General features: G+C 48.3%; 1 protein-coding gene across 2 annotated transcripts in view; it reads left to right on the top strand.

Annotated features, from left to right (window-relative positions):
- CCND2 (cyclin D2) overlaps positions 1-14,981 on the top strand; it is a 29,287-nt gene that overhangs the window by 1,993 nt on the left and 12,313 nt on the right. Inside the window, exons 2-5 of one of the 2 annotated variants that reach the window (XM_039869085.1) lie at positions 253-468; positions 3,059-3,218; positions 12,363-12,511; positions 12,831-13,070. In XM_039869085.1, coding sequence (XP_039725019.1) covers positions 253-468; positions 3,059-3,218; positions 12,363-12,511; positions 12,831-13,019 — 714 coding nt within the window. In that variant the 3' untranslated portion in view covers positions 13,020-13,070. Of the gene's footprint in view, positions 1-252; positions 469-3,058; positions 3,219-12,362; positions 12,512-12,830; positions 13,071-14,981 lie in introns of those variants that run through there. The other variant, XM_039869086.1, reaches the window with a different exon arrangement.

The raw sequence follows: 14,981 nt of genomic DNA, 5'->3' as shown, positions 1-14,981 counted from the left end.
TCCCTCCCCGTTTTGGATCTTTGATTCACCTTTTTTTCTTTTTAGTCTCGTGGGGGAATACCCCAGTACCGATGGGCTATTTATATTTACCCCACTTTCCTCTTTATTCTTATCACGTATTCTACTCCGCACAAAAAAATAAATAAATATTTTTATTTCCATAGATTATGCTTTTTCATTTTTTTTTTCTCTTTTCCTGATAGTATTTTCAACCCCCTCCACCCTCCCCCACCACCCTTCCCCACATTGTAGGTCTGTGAAGAACAGAAGTGTGAAGAGGAGGTCTTCCCTTTGGCCATGAATTACCTGGACCGCTTCTTGGCTGGAGTCCCCACTCCTAAGACCCACCTGCAGCTCCTGGGTGCTGTCTGCATGTTCCTGGCCTCCAAGCTCAAGGAGACCATCCCGCTGACGGCCGAAAAGTTGTGCATTTACACCGACAACTCCATCAAGCCTCAGGAGCTGCTGGTAACGACTGTCCCTTTCTCCCTTCCTTTCATCTTGTCCCTCTTCGAGCTCTCTCCTGGACTCTTATGCTTCTACCCTCTGTTCCAAACAAATTCTTAGGATGCAAAATTGCCCACCACTGGAATTTTCATAACTTATGGAAGATACCTCTTAAAATGAGATCTTTTGTGTTCCTACTGTGTGTGTGCGGGACACTGCTAAGAAGTACTGAGGCTACATCCACGAATAAGATCTTCAAGGAAATTTGTACTGGTGAAATTTATTTGCAGTTGGGCGTGTGTGAGTGCCTGCCTGTGTATGAGTGAATGTAAGGGAGGCACAAAACACTATGATAATATTTTAATAAAATTCCAAATTTTCAATCACTGAATTCTGAGACAGTAGTTCCACTTCCCACATGATAGGAATGTGTCGTGGTGTGTCCCCTAAGAACCGAGAGTTCAAAGGTAGTACGTTCTGTATGTAAAGTCTCAAGATACCTACACATAGTAGCTGTTCACTAAATATCAGCTCACCAACTTTTGAGCAAAGTAAAAATGTGGCCCTCATTGGAGGAATCTGAGGCATAGGTTCCTGCCTTCAGTGGGGCTGTGACCTCTGTACAATCCTAGGGGTCCTGTCTTGACTGATTTTCTGCCAGCAAACCTTTTCCCACCCAATCTAACTCTTTTCCCCTGCAGCTTCACACTTAAGACGTCCATATTGCAGCAGTGGAATGGTAGTGCGGCTCAGAGGCCCACCTTCAGTGATCTGCACACCTTTCTTTGCAATGTTTAAAAAAGGGGACCCCTCTTACCACCCTTTCCCCCTCCTTACTGGCAAGGCCTGGGCAAAGTCTGCAGAGCTGATTGGCTGCTAGACTGCTTTTTGTGAGAGGCCTTCCCTTTCTGGAGCTGTGCTGCCATCTAGTGGCAGACATGTGCAAGGATGGGGGAGGAATTGCCTAGAATGTAGAGGGGCATGAATGACTTCACCTTTGAACCGCTGCCAGATTTCAGCTGCTTCTGGTTTGCTTTGAGAGGCCCAGAAAGGTGCTTTCTTCTGGGAGATCTGCTTCCTTTAATAATGGTACAAGTGGTTTATACTCACATTCCCCTGTGAGAAGGAAGGGCTGGAATTTCAAGACATTTTAGGAGACAAGTTCAGTAGTCTATCAGGGATTTTTTTTTTTCTTTTTTTTTCTTTTTTTATTCCAACCCTCTGTAAAAAGCCAAGACAGTCTTTAAACTTATTTTTAAAAATTGTTGGAATTGGCAATCAGTCTGTATTTCTCATGGGAGACCAGAAAAATGAATTTTCATGTGGTTCATTCGCCGCAACATGATGGTGGACTGAGACATTCTTCAGGGACATCTGGTTTTTCCAGGACCAGCCAGGCTAATTTATGTTCCATTGTCCATCTCTTGCCCCTAGAAGTTGGGGTCTTGAGGAGTCCTCCTGTTTCACAAGTGGAAAAGCTGAGGCCCAGGGAAGTTAATCAGCTCAGGCCATACAGTCAGTGGCGTAGGAGGAAGGCTGGGGCTCTGGCTGCCACCCTAGCAAGTGGAAAAGAGTGTTTTTTAGGGAATGGCACACTGATGAACTGGGATCTGCCTCTCATGCTTTGAAGGTGATCAAGTGATAGGCCATTTTTCCTCAGATTACACATTTTTAAGGTTTTTTTTTTTTTTTTTTTTTTTGGCTTGTTTCCCTTGGGACAATTCTAGTATCTCAATAAGGGAAAGAAGAAAGGTTTTTTTTTTTTCCCTTTTTGGGCTGCTAGTGAAAGTCCTTAAAGAGATGGGGTTATATCGATCCCCCACTCCTCCCCGCCTTTACACTAAGGGATCTGTGACCCTGGACAAGCACCTTCGCCTTGCCCCAGATTACCTCCAGCTGCACAGTGGGGTCGCTAATGCTGCACAGTAGGATTGCTAATGACCTTCCTGGTCCTTCAGTCTTCAGTCGTGTTGGCAAAGGCCTGTGAAACATTTAGGTGAAAGGGTGCTCTGTGGTGGAGTATCATTGCCCCAAGATTTCTGCTTTATGTGTCTAGGGGAGAGTTTTAACAGCAGAAAGAAAAATGGTACTTTTTGGCACCAACTACAAGCAAGCTAATTGGTTGCCAAGGATTTAGGCCAAGGAACCTTATTTTGAGCATTATCTGTGTGCATCATTTTTCCACGAGGATTAAAAAGACTATTAATCCAGTGATGGAGACATATACAATAAATTCCTCCCAAAGGGCCACAATGACCTTGGCAGTATCTTACTGTAGGTTCAACTTTCTGGGTGGGCGGGTAATAGCATTGCATGGAAGTCAGAGTTGGGTGAGGGGTGGGGGAGCTGGAGAGGAAAAGAAATAGAAGTAGAATCTTGGCAACTGCTACCTGGGCTCTCATTATTTTCAGTGGAGCCTGACATTTGAAGCATAAGAGCCGTCAGCAACTTCAAAGCTTTAGGGGCACTTTGACAAATGGGCCGCCTTACAATCTAGCGGCGTCCTAATGAGCATCATTAAATCTGGTCTGAATCCCACCCCTCCCATCCCCCAGTCCCTTCAACACCAGGTCAGCCTGTGGGTTTTATACTCTTCTCCCTTCCCCATCAGGAGTGGGAGCTGGTGGTGCTGGGGAAGTTGAAGTGGAACCTGGCTGCTGTCACCCCTCACGACTTCATTGAGCACATCCTGCGCAAGCTGCCGCAGCCCAATGAGAAGTTGCCTTTGATCCGCAAGCATGCGCAGACCTTCATTGCTCTGTGTGCCACTGGTAGGAGCAGGCCCGAGCGGGGTGGGGGCGGGGGCTGAAGAGCCCCGTGAGCGCTGGGTGGTGTGGGCAAGGGGAGGCAGACTGGGGCACTCGCTTCCACGGGTTTGGGGTTTAAGGGAGGGGTGGCCCCGAGTAATCTAGAGTCCAAGGTTTCATTCCTGGGCTGTATTTTCTTTATCTGAGCTGGCATATTCTTTCTCTGCTAAACTCATAAATGGTTTATGAGGACAGGTGTGTAAGGGCAAAAAAAAAATAGTGCCTGTTTAAATATTCTTTATGATGCTAAAGTGCTCTTTGAAGATTATATGTACTGCTCTCTGGTAGTTTTTAAATCTTTAATCTTTTGAGGAAAAGGATGGCTTGGAGGTAAGCCCAAGAGGAACTTTGGGGGGTGGGGGCGAATACAGGTGAAAGGAGCACTGTCAAGATAAATATGCTGCCTGCTGTGATAAGTGGTGAGGGAGGCCAAAGGAATTCTTTTTACTGTAGGGCATTATTGCCTCCTAGCTGTTCTCTCTCTGCTCGGTGGGGGAGTGAACCTGATTTGCTTTTCAGCAAGGACTCACTTTCTGAGTGCTGGATTCTGATGCCCTCCAAGTTCTGCTATTTTGACTTCTGTTGCAGCTTTAACAGAGCAGTGGCAACTGGGTTTTTCACGTTAACACCTTTCCACTCACCATGTGGGATCCTGCAATTGATACATAGTTCTTATTGGCCCATTTGCTTTGCGTTTTCCTAATAAACTAAGGGCAGTGTGGTTTGATACTGTCTTCATTAAACTGAACCTTGACCAGTTTCTGTCTTCTCAGAGGTAGTGGCCATGGGAGAGAACCTGGAACCTTAAGCCTCCAGGGGAGGGATGTTAGGAGTTCATATTTTCACACTCAGAAATGTTAGGTAAAGATCTAACAGACCTTGTGTGGGGTGGGGGAGGGGAACAAATGGGGCAGCGAGTTCAGCTCGTTTGCTAAGTATGAATTGCATAGGTGGAACTGGGGGTTAAGTCTGTCAATAACTTGTTACATGTTATTTGTCAGTATGTACAGGGGATCTTATAATATGCTATAGTGTATATATTTGGTGTTTACAGTCAAAAGGTCAGGCTTTGCTACTTACCATTGGGTGACCTTGGACAGGCGCCTTAACCCCTCTGGACCTCAGCTTCTTCATGTGCAAAACATGCCCGTTGAATCACAATCCTTTTTAGGGTGGTTAGGAAAAGGAGTATCGGAAAGAGGGTATACAAGGAAGTACTTCGTAAACCAAGAAACATATAGGACGGTGTACGGTGGTACTAATTGTGAAAATGCCACCATCTCCAATTTTAAGCGTTCCGATGGAGATGGATATGGTTACTTTTCCAGCTGCCCTCATCCAGTTCCTGTAGGACACCTGTGCTCTGCCTTTGCTGGTTTGAATGGAGGATTCCGTGCCACCTGCATTTGGTTTCAGGGCTCAAGATTCCTCTCACCGGTTTTCTTTAGTCCTTCCCTTCCAGGTCCAGACCGTCCTCGATTTGTGTGTGCGTGCCCTGTGCCCCTTTGTGGGGGAGTTAGCTGCCCTTCCTGCAGCCCTGAGGGCCATTCTTCACAGCCCCCGTGGACCCTTGCTGTCTTTCACAGTAGCTATTCTTCTGCTTCCTCCCATCTCCTGCTGTCTGTCTGGCCTGGGCCCTAGAGGTCAGGTCTCATTGACCTGTCATTTTGTCTCCCAGGCCCTGCTGTCCCTTTCCCTTCCCTTGTCGTGATTTACTGTGGAGGGGAGGGAGTCAACCAGTCCTTTTTTCTCTGGCCCTAGGACAGCTGACCCTCTCCCAAGCTCCCCCATTGCCCAGCTGTTGATAGCCAGAGTCCTGCTTTGACCTTGTCTCTTGACTGCCACATCTTTTGGGGTCTGTCCACCCATTCTTCCTCTCTGATCTCTGAATGGTGTAGGGCTGGTGGGTGGAATTATGCAGTCATGGGCAGTTCCTCAGATTCTGTAAAAGATCAGTCCCTAAAATTGGGGATTCCATCCCCCACTTCTGGTCTTCTTGCCCAGATCCTTGGGGCGGCTGCCAACTTTGGGGCCAGAGTGGGAGCCTGGAATTAAGGAACTGAGGACAGAGGTCTGAGCGGGGGGTGGGCAGAGGAAGTCATAAAGACTGCCTTTTGGGAGACTTGAGCTGGCTTCTGGCAGGGTGTGGGGACGGATAGGAGGAAGAATTGCTTCTCACCAAATGAAAAACCATGCGCCAAGTACTAAGCCTTAGGTGTGGACTGGTCACAGCAGAGGGAGGACACTCAGAAGTGTCCTCCGTCTAGAAAGGATGTGCCTGTCTTGTGACACATTTCTTTCCCTGATCTGCCCTTGGGTCGGTATGAGTGTCGTATCGTACAGAATCCCCACTGCGTGGATGTTTATGCAGTCGGCCTGTCAGCGTAAAAGCCATGGGCTCCCTTTCTTGGAGGAAAGCCCTTCCAGTCAGATGAGATTCCACATTTTGGGGCCAGGGTGTGACAGATGGATGAGTGCCTAAGACTGTCTGGCGAGTAGCAAGCACGAGATAACAGAACCACAGGTAGGTGACACCAAGTCCCTCCAGCCCGTTCCTTACACGACACACCTCTCTCCCCCCAATCCTGGATCTTCTGCCCTGGAGCTGAAGGAGCACCTGCAGCCAAGGTCTGGAGGCCCACGGGGTTCCAGAAGGGGTGGTAGCCAGTCCTCAGGCTGCGTGGCTGGTCTTTAGGAAAAGCTGGTTGTGAAAGAGCTGGCAGCGGCTGTGCATTCTGCGGAGAGCGTATGTGTGTGTGAAAGGGGAAGGCAGAGAGCTGGAGAGCACAGAGGGGCCTGAAAGAAGGGTAGTCTCACTTTTCAGGGCTGGAAGGTAAGATGGTGGCAAGACAGAGAGATGTCCTCTTTCCCTTCCCTGCTCAGCCCAACTTGGCGTCTGTAAGAGAGAATGCCTAAAACTGCCTGGTATTCCTTTCTGAGCTGTCCTGGTCAGTTGGGGGTGTGGGCGAGGTCTTCATAACCACCAGCATTCCCTTTCCTAGGGCTTTGATCCTGGGGCAGCAGAGCTGAGCCTCACCATGCCCGTGGATGTAGCTCTCATGGCGGAGCCCCCAGCCCCAGGTCTGCAAACGAGACAAGTAGACCATCTGAGATTACTCAGTGTCTCACCTTGGCGTTTGATGCATACCATGCTCAACGGATGATTCCAGTTAGTCTAGAAGAGCCGATGGCATTGAGTTTGAACTTTGGATGGGGGTGAGGGAGCAGGTGCTTAACCTCCTTACCCATGGCACCCCACATCTCCAAGCTCTTTTGCCTAGGAGCCCCACCTCAAGATGCTTCCCTTAGCTGTTTGCACCACACACAGGAGAGCCCCGCCCCCGGCCCCAGGTTCCCATCTCCTTGGCCTGAGCTCCAGAGGTGATGATAACCGTGTGCTCTCCCAGCCCTCCTGGCTTTACGGAAAGGTGTCTCATGACTTTCCATCACCAGGTATAATAATTACAGCAAAACAGTGGAGGCCCAGAGAGGGTAGATGGCTTGGCCCCTGATCCAGAAAGGGAGGTTTCCAGGAAGGAAGAACTGAAACCACCTTTCTGTCTGTGAGTCTCTAGCTCCCTCCACAGCTCAGAGGTCATGGGGCTGAGGGGAAGTGGTGTGTTGAACCGGGAAGAACCCGGAGTCTCAGTTCTTCTGTTAAGTGTGCCTGTGGAGACAGACAGTGTGACGGGCTGTCTCACTTCCCATCTGGCTGTAAGATGAATGAGGAGTAGGCTGCTTGACTTTCTCTAGCCACCTCCCACCTCCTTCCTCCCAGGCCTTTGGAGTTAAAATGACATTAGTTTGTCATGGCAGTCCTGAGCCACAAGGACAGCGTGTGCTGAACTTATTCTGGGGGTGGCAGGAGTGTGCCGCGGCCTCGGACTCCTTCGTTGGCCAGTGAGCACCCTGAGTTCTGGCCTTTTAAACTTCCACCTGACTGCAGGTTAGAGGAGGGGGAGAAACTGGAAAGTACCCCGTTGGGACATTCTGCTTCTCCAGCCTCAGGACAAGTGTCTGTCTTCCCCTAGTGGTGAATAGAAGCAACGCAGGCACTCTTTTACTTAAAGGCCTTGGGCCACCAGAGCCCAAACCGTCTGCTAAACTTAACCCGCAGGGCCATGGAGTCTGGTTTTAGACCAGTGTAGCTCAGATCTCTTTTTTCAGTGAAGTCTTACCAAGAAGTGCAAATTCCAAGCTGACGAATATGGAGCATTTCTCACTGCCATTGCCCAGATGAAGGAGCCCAGTGGGGCCGAAGGAAGTCCCACGGTGTCCCTGAGAAGTGAGGCAGCTTGTGCAGGTCACACAGCTTGCTGGAACCGTGGCTGGAACTAGCACCCATCTCTTTGATCCCTGAGCCAGGGCTGTTTTGGGGCTTTTCTTCCGCTTTCGATAGGAAAGAGGGCCCTGTATTCCTCAGTGGGGTGTGGGAAATGACCCTGAAGAGTATTCACCTCCTGGTAAGTTATAAAGAGCCCTGGCTCCAGAGTCCCAAAGCTTTAATCTTAACCCCAGGCTTAGCATTAAATATTAGAAGAGTCACTTAACCTTTCAAGATTTCATTGATTCATCTATAAAAGACAGTGTTTTGAAATAGGTAAATTTTAGATTGTTTTTTATTAATACTTCACCATCACTACTACATGGACGAGCAGGCAGACAGCCCCAGAGCTGCCTCTGCTCGTCCGTAGAGCCAGATTCCCCTCGAGTGTGCCCCTTGCCCCCACCACCTAACCAGGAGCAGGAGGTTATGCCAGAGGCTTCTAGTGAATGGGCGTTATTCCTTAGCTCTGGGTAAACCACACCTGAATGTGGGCAACACTGGGAAGAGAGTTGCCACCATCTGTCTTTCATTCAATGTATGCTTGTGACCTCTTTCTGTTCCTCTGTGGGACCTCAGTTTCTGCCACTCTTGACAAACCAGAAGGGAGGCTTAAGGGACTTGATGAGGTCATTTCTGAGACACAGCCACAACCGATAGTGACATATTCTCCAGGCGGCGCAGAGCACTCATGCTCTCCGGCCTCAGCACTCTCAGCCTGCTCTCGGCATCTGCCTGCCGCCCGGGGACACTGGGCACCTTTCTCCGTGCCCCTGCTGAGCGGACTCTCCAACAGTCAAAGTCGCCCATCTCAATTCCACAGGAGTTTCCAGTGGTAGCGGTGCTGGTGGCAGCTGACAGATTGCTTACCCTGAGCCAAGCACTGCTTTCACTTGGATTGTTTTATTTAATCCTCAGAACAACCCCATGAGGTAGGTACGATTATCATCCTTATTTGCAGGAGAGAAAACAGGCAGAGAGAGGTCAGGAACGTGCGCATCTTCACACAGCTAGCTGTAGGTTGGGAGGACTCAGCTCCAAGTACTCCATCTTCCAGTTCTTGGAGGTTCTTGGCCTTACTATTCAAATCCTACCCTCTCCTTGAGGAGTCCTCCTAAGTAGCTCCACTGCTCCGATCCACTCGAGCACTTGCTTTCTTTGAGAAGTTTCTTTAGAAGTTACCCATGTAGTTTGTGCCTAGCTATTCAGAGTGTACCATGCTATGCTGCATTACTGTGTTTTACATCTTGGGGGAGCCATCCACATTGTCTAGAACAGGGAGGAACATGTCATAGTAACTTGATCAGAATGGATCACTGGCCAGTTAATTGCTTCTCACTCTGCTTCAGGAGAAGGACAGGATCTTAGGAAGTTAAAACAGCTTACCTTTCCATGTGGGCAGCCAAGGGTGAGGACAGAACCTCACCCTGAGTATGCCTTCTGTACTAAGATACAGCTTCTTGGCATTTTTGACCAAGACACTCACATTTCTGAGAGATTTTCACTCGTTTTTTATTTACTAAAGTAAAAGTAGTTTTAAAAGAGAATTTACAAAATTTTATTTCCCCCATCTAACAGTAGAAAATTTATGTGCATTTTCTGTGTATCTTCCTAGTTCGTCCCTATGCATGTGTGTACACGTATTTACATGTTTGTGAAAAGTTGTGATATTGATTAGAGTACCCATGCGTGGTTTTCTGCTCTCCCTCATCCCAGTGGATGTGGTCAGCTTTTCTCAATCCAGTTACATAGCCAAAGTTTTAAGGTTTCCAGGAATGGCGGCATAGGTTGGGTGGAACTTTCCATGGGTAAGTGTGGGGGTTGGCTAACTAGATCTAGTGCAAGGACACCGCCCTTCAGATGTTTCATTCTAGTGTTTTTTCTGCTCTGTTTCCTCGACCAGCGGAGAAGGGGGTGTCTCTGCGGTTGTTCTGGGTAGCCCCTGATACCATGCAAAAGGAGCAGTGCTCTCTGAGCAGAGATGAACTGTGACTCTGCTGGCCAATGGGAGCTGTGCTATATTCTGTTGTCTCTTCCTTGTTTTTTTTTTTTTTCCTTGAGAGTCAATCTTATTCCAGATCCTTGACTAAAAGCAAATTAGAGCTGGACGGCACCTAGGAGATTAGCCAGCCTAATATCTTTAAACTTTTTGACCTAAACCATGAAGAAAGAAATACATTTTATATCACAACTCAGGATACACACACACAGGTACACCAGACTGATACAAAAGTTTCTCAAAATGATATTTACTCTTACTACATGCAGTATTTCCTGATACTTTCTATCCTGTTCTGTTCCATTAAACAACAACAAAAAATGTTGGTCGTGACCCACAGAGGAATTTCATGACCCATCAATGAATTGCAACCGGAAGTTAGAAAAAGGCTGCTCTAACCCTACCCCTTATCAGACAAATAGGATTGCGGGCGCTCAGAGGGAAGAGGTAACTTGTCCAGTCCCACAGTCTGGACCTGGCTTTTTGGTGCTGAGGTTGCCTCCTGTCTGACTAAGCAGAGCTGGGCAGTTGCTCAGGGCTCCAGAGGAGGCCACTAGTCTGCTGCCATACAGAGTGGCAGAGGAGCGGTGCAATGGTTAGTCCTCACCACGGGAGCACTCTACCCAGTCTGTGCTACTCTGAGGTGCCAAGAGGCAGCCATGTTTATGCACACCGTGCTCCCCAGTTCTGGGGAACAGGAAACAGTGTCCTAGGAAAACTCCCCTCAGGGTTTTCCAGTCAAAACAAGAAGGGATGTATAGTCCTCTGGGCAACTCTAGTGCCTACCTCTGTACTCCAGGACCACCCATATGTACCCACTAGCTTCCAGAAGTTAATTAATTTCCTAAAAATAGGAGTTGGTTTTACATGCAGTGGGATGACGAAGATAGGCATGTGTGTGGTGTGCTTCCTGGTCTGAGGCCTGGGCAGAGGGAAGGGAGGCCAGCGGTACCCTCCTGCCCTTCCCTGCCAGATGCTCCCACCCAGGCCTGGCGGGCCCAGGGCCAGGGGCTGGCTGCCTCCTCTGCATTATGAATGTCACAGAGGGAAGCTAATGAGGTTATTGGGCAGGGAAACACTCCTGTGACCCCCTGTGGAAGAGACCTACAGCAGAGCAGGAGGCAAGGAGGCTAGCTTTGTCACTGTCCGTGGGGATGGAGAAGGCACTGGAGGAGTTAGTGGACAGCAGGCTTTGGGCAGAACATAATCTATGTCCCTCAAGTGGTAGAAATGCAAAGAACCACGGAGACAAACAGACCATCAGACGGCCAGGCCTGCTCTGTTCATGGGATTCAGCCGAGATGGGAGTGAGGTATGTGCATGGGTCAGTGATCCGGTGGTGTTTCCAACACCACTGACTTGATGCTGGACAGTGGGGTCACTGATAAAAGTGTTTCTGTGGACTATGTTCTAATAAGGCATTGTATAGGAAGAAGAGGAAATACTAGGTTGAACTGTTTTTGTAGGTCCAGCCTAATGTTTATGCTATAAGTTGGAGTGCATCCCATGTCTCCCCCTTGTACCTCTCCTTCCACTTCTACATATGGCAGATTTACTAGAGTAATGCTAACACCAGAGGTAGCACGCCCCAGGACTGTTAGGGTGGGTGATGAAACTGTAACCTCTGTAACATAGCAACACAAGGTAGGGAAGGCTCAGAAGTCTCAGGTTTCTTCTTCACACGTTAGGGTAATAACTGTGTGTACCTTTTATGGCTGATGTATGGATTAAACTAGATATAACGAAGGTACTGTACATATCGGTAGGTGGTAGCTGTTAGCAGGAGTGAGGTGCGGGTGTCCTTATGTCCCCCTGATGGACAGAGCAATGGCTGATCTTGGCCACCCAGCCACTTTGGGGGAGTGCTCAGAGGAAACCAAGGTGTCTGAGCTCCCAGCAGAGCCCTCTAGTGCACAGGAGCATCCTCTATATTTGCACGTGGAGAAGTGCAAGTGGAGAGGGTTTGGGCCCCTTTATTCCCTCATTTTATGCTTTTTTTTTTTTTCCCCTAGCGAACCACTTTTTCTTTTCCAGCCAGAAAATGGTTCTTTTTTTTTTCAGGCCCAAGAGCCATAAAATCTAAACCAGCTCCTCTATCTGATTAGGGTGCAGTGGCTGACCTTGGGCTCTTGGTTAGATTCCTGTGTGTTCTCCTAATGCCCAGATGGTCCTCAGCATGGGGCTAGAAGTTAGGGATTGTGTGAAACTTGGCCCTCATCACCCCATCCCTTCCATGGCTGCCTGTCTCACTTCACTACCTTTATTAAAATAAAATTGTCTTGTGTTGTTTGGGGCCATAGTAGTCCTTGCTCCCTGTCCAGAAAATATGGCAAGCTCACATCAGGGTTATCATTTTCATAACATTTTACCAGCTTGTACTTGTCCCTCCTTCCAACCTCTAGAGCCCTTGGTTTTTCTCACTTGGATGGCACAAGGGTTATCTGTACTGGTCTCAGACCTACTTTGCTTTTGCCATCACCCCCAGAGGGGACTGTGTCTCATTCGCCATTCTGCCCCAGCAGAGCCAAAAACCCCTCACAGGATTGTGAGACTGAGGGTTTGAGGACCTGAGTTCTCTGTGAATTCACGATGTGCACTATACCTTCTCTGCCTCAGTCTCTTCAGTTTAAAGAAAGGATGTCCTATGAAGAAAAGACTCAGCTGGTTGTGCCTGTAGAGTCAGGGCCACTTGTGCAGCTGACCCATCGCCATCTTCTTTCTGGGTATCTTTAGACTGGATCCCAGTCCTTCCTGTGCCCTGACCTTCTTCCTCTTGTTTTCACAGACTTTAAGTTCGCCATGTACCCACCATCGATGATTGCAACTGGAAGTGTGGGAGCTGCCATCTGTGGGCTCCAGCAGGATGAGGACGTGAGCTCTCTCACTAGTGATGCCCTGGTGGAACTGCTGGCCAAGATCACTAATACAGATGTGGTAGGTGGCGGCTAGCCTCTTGGTTAAACACCAGACATCTCTTTTCTCAGCTCAGGGAGAGACCGTTGGTTTGATGATGATGTGTCAGAGGTATTTTTCTTGTCGGTTTCTGTTTTCGAAGATCAACATCAAGGTGGTACAAAATCTAGCAGGTGAGGCCGCCTCCTAAGGTTTCAAAAGCCTGTGTGCCATGAAATAGAGAAAACTTAGCAAGCAGATACAAGGGGGAAGGGGAAGGCTGGTTGATGATTTTCCTTTACGATGTGGGCTTCTCGTTGGGTCTATATTATCCTTTCATTTCCATTTCTGTACACGTTAGGCTGCCTCTCCTCCAGAGCCTCGAGCCTTCATATCTTCTCACACTAAAGCTGGAAGGCACAGAGAGGAGCAAGAATCTGCCTGGAAGGGAGTGGAGACACAGGAGGTGCCCTACCATGAGAATAGGTCCAGCCTTGACAAACTGCTCAAACCTGCCTGTCCCTCACTTCCCTTTTGTTCAGTGTGGTAATGAATTAATAAGCACTTTGAAAAGAATAAAGTGCCATACAAATTCAAGGAACTATTATTAGCTGTAGATTTTTCCATGCCGAGTGCCCTGTGGAAGGCCCAGAGGCTGTAATTCTGGTTGCCAGAATTTGAAGCTCCTTAGAAGAAAGGATTTGAGTCAGACCAGGGTCAAGTGAGGCTCTTATTCAGTTGGTAGGAAATTGCAGTCCTTAAAAGGTCTGAGCCAAGGTGGTTCTGAGAGGTCAGGGAGGTGCAGAGGGCTGAGGTAGCCAGCTTTGGGGAGCGGGCAGCGGCAGCAGCAGAGGCAGAGCAGAGCTGGGACTAGAACCTGGAAGCTCTGATGCCCGGTCTGGGAACTTTGCACTCCACCCTTGCTGCAGCTGTGGGATCTTTTTGTTTGAAAAAGCCTTTTGGTTTAAAGGCAACTCGAGAAAGGGGTGTCAGTGCCGAGGCCTTCGTGAGTCACCATGGAGAGGCTCAGGAATGCAGGGGAACTTCATGATGGCCCCTCTGGGTGTTCCAGGGGGATTCTGAATGCTCTGCCGTGGGAATATACTGAATTAAGGGATAATGTGGTTGACAAGCCTGTGGCTAATGCCTCCACCCCTGACGCTGAGCAGAAGGTTGAACCTCAGAGAGCCTAAGGCTGCAGCTTACTGCCTTTCTCACCCACCCACCTTGCCTTAGCATTTATGACTATCTGCAGGAAATGGTGCAAGGAAGTGTTGAAGGGTATGATGGAACAAACCCGGGTCCTCCTCTGAAACAGGTTTACATCTGCTGTTATGTTAATGTGCTGGCTCCAAAGCATAGGCTTTTAAAACATGGTTTCCAAAAATACAGATTGAAAAGACCCCTCCAGTGCAGCTTCAGGTGAAGAATGCTTTTTGAATTTTTTAGAGGTAGATCTTGGACAGAACCTAACATTTATAGAAAAGGTATATTTCCTTCCTTTTCTGAATATATCCTGTTAAGACTGCCTTGCAACAGGGACTCCCAACCAGCTTAAGACAAAGCCCTTCCTCCACCCCAGAGACAAAAATGTCAGTGAGGAGAGTTTGAGCCCCAGGCATTGTAACCTCTTTCAGACATTTATAGACCCACTCTGACTGGCCGATTGCCCCACTGGTTCAGTCTCCAGCCTTCTTCCATATCTGTTTGTCACCCCTTATTGATTTCAAATGAACAGAGGTCACTCCTGGGGTACCACCAAGGCTCTTGGCTGTGCCTTGCTTTCCAAGACTGCAAACGGGCCTCTCATATCACACTGGAGAGACTGCTTGCTCTTTTCAAATACTACGTAGCTGGTCCATTCAAGTCGCTTTGTTAAACGGATACAAAACCAGCTCAGAGTTCTCCTCTAAATCTCAGCCATTAAACTGGAGATGCATAGACATGCCTCTTTCTCACTGGTGGTCCAGGGTTAATCATTTTAGTATTAAAAACCAAGCATGAACACAGTAGAATATAAAATTCATACCACTTTTTCAGATAGCCGTTTGAGATCTCAGTAAGTTCCAGGCCTACCTTTGGGCCCCAGAGGCTTGCTCACTCTCTCACTAGGAATGTTCTTAGTGGAAAGCCTTGAGCAGCACCGGGCCTGGCTATGTGTGTGTGCCTGACTTCCAGTTGCTAAATCCCTTCCCATCCATCATCAACCTGTGTTCTCTGAAGAGCTGAAGCTCAAAGAGTAAAGGAAAATGTAAGGACTAGAATTTAGAATGCATTAGCTTTTGGACGGAAGTGAGTTTTACTTCTTTAGCTCTGCTTACCATTTCGTGAGTCGAGAAATGGTGAACTTTAAGCAGTTACTCTCCATTCATTTCTAGAAGTATTTGTTGAAGGCCCATTTATTGCAGACTATTGCATTGTGAACAAGTATAAGAGATGAGCAAGGCATGGACTCAAGGCTCCGTGGTAGGAGTTGGGGTGGGTGGGTAGTGCATGGAAAATAAAATAGGGG

This window comes from Pteropus medius, unplaced genomic scaffold, assembly GCF_902729225.1.
Source record: "Pteropus medius unplaced genomic scaffold, Ma_sr-lr_union100, whole genome shotgun sequence".
Classification (NCBI taxonomy): domain Eukaryota; kingdom Metazoa; phylum Chordata; class Mammalia; order Chiroptera; family Pteropodidae; genus Pteropus; species Pteropus medius.
Note: the sequence above shows the minus strand (reverse complement) of the source record. Positions and strands in the feature narration are given on the sequence as shown.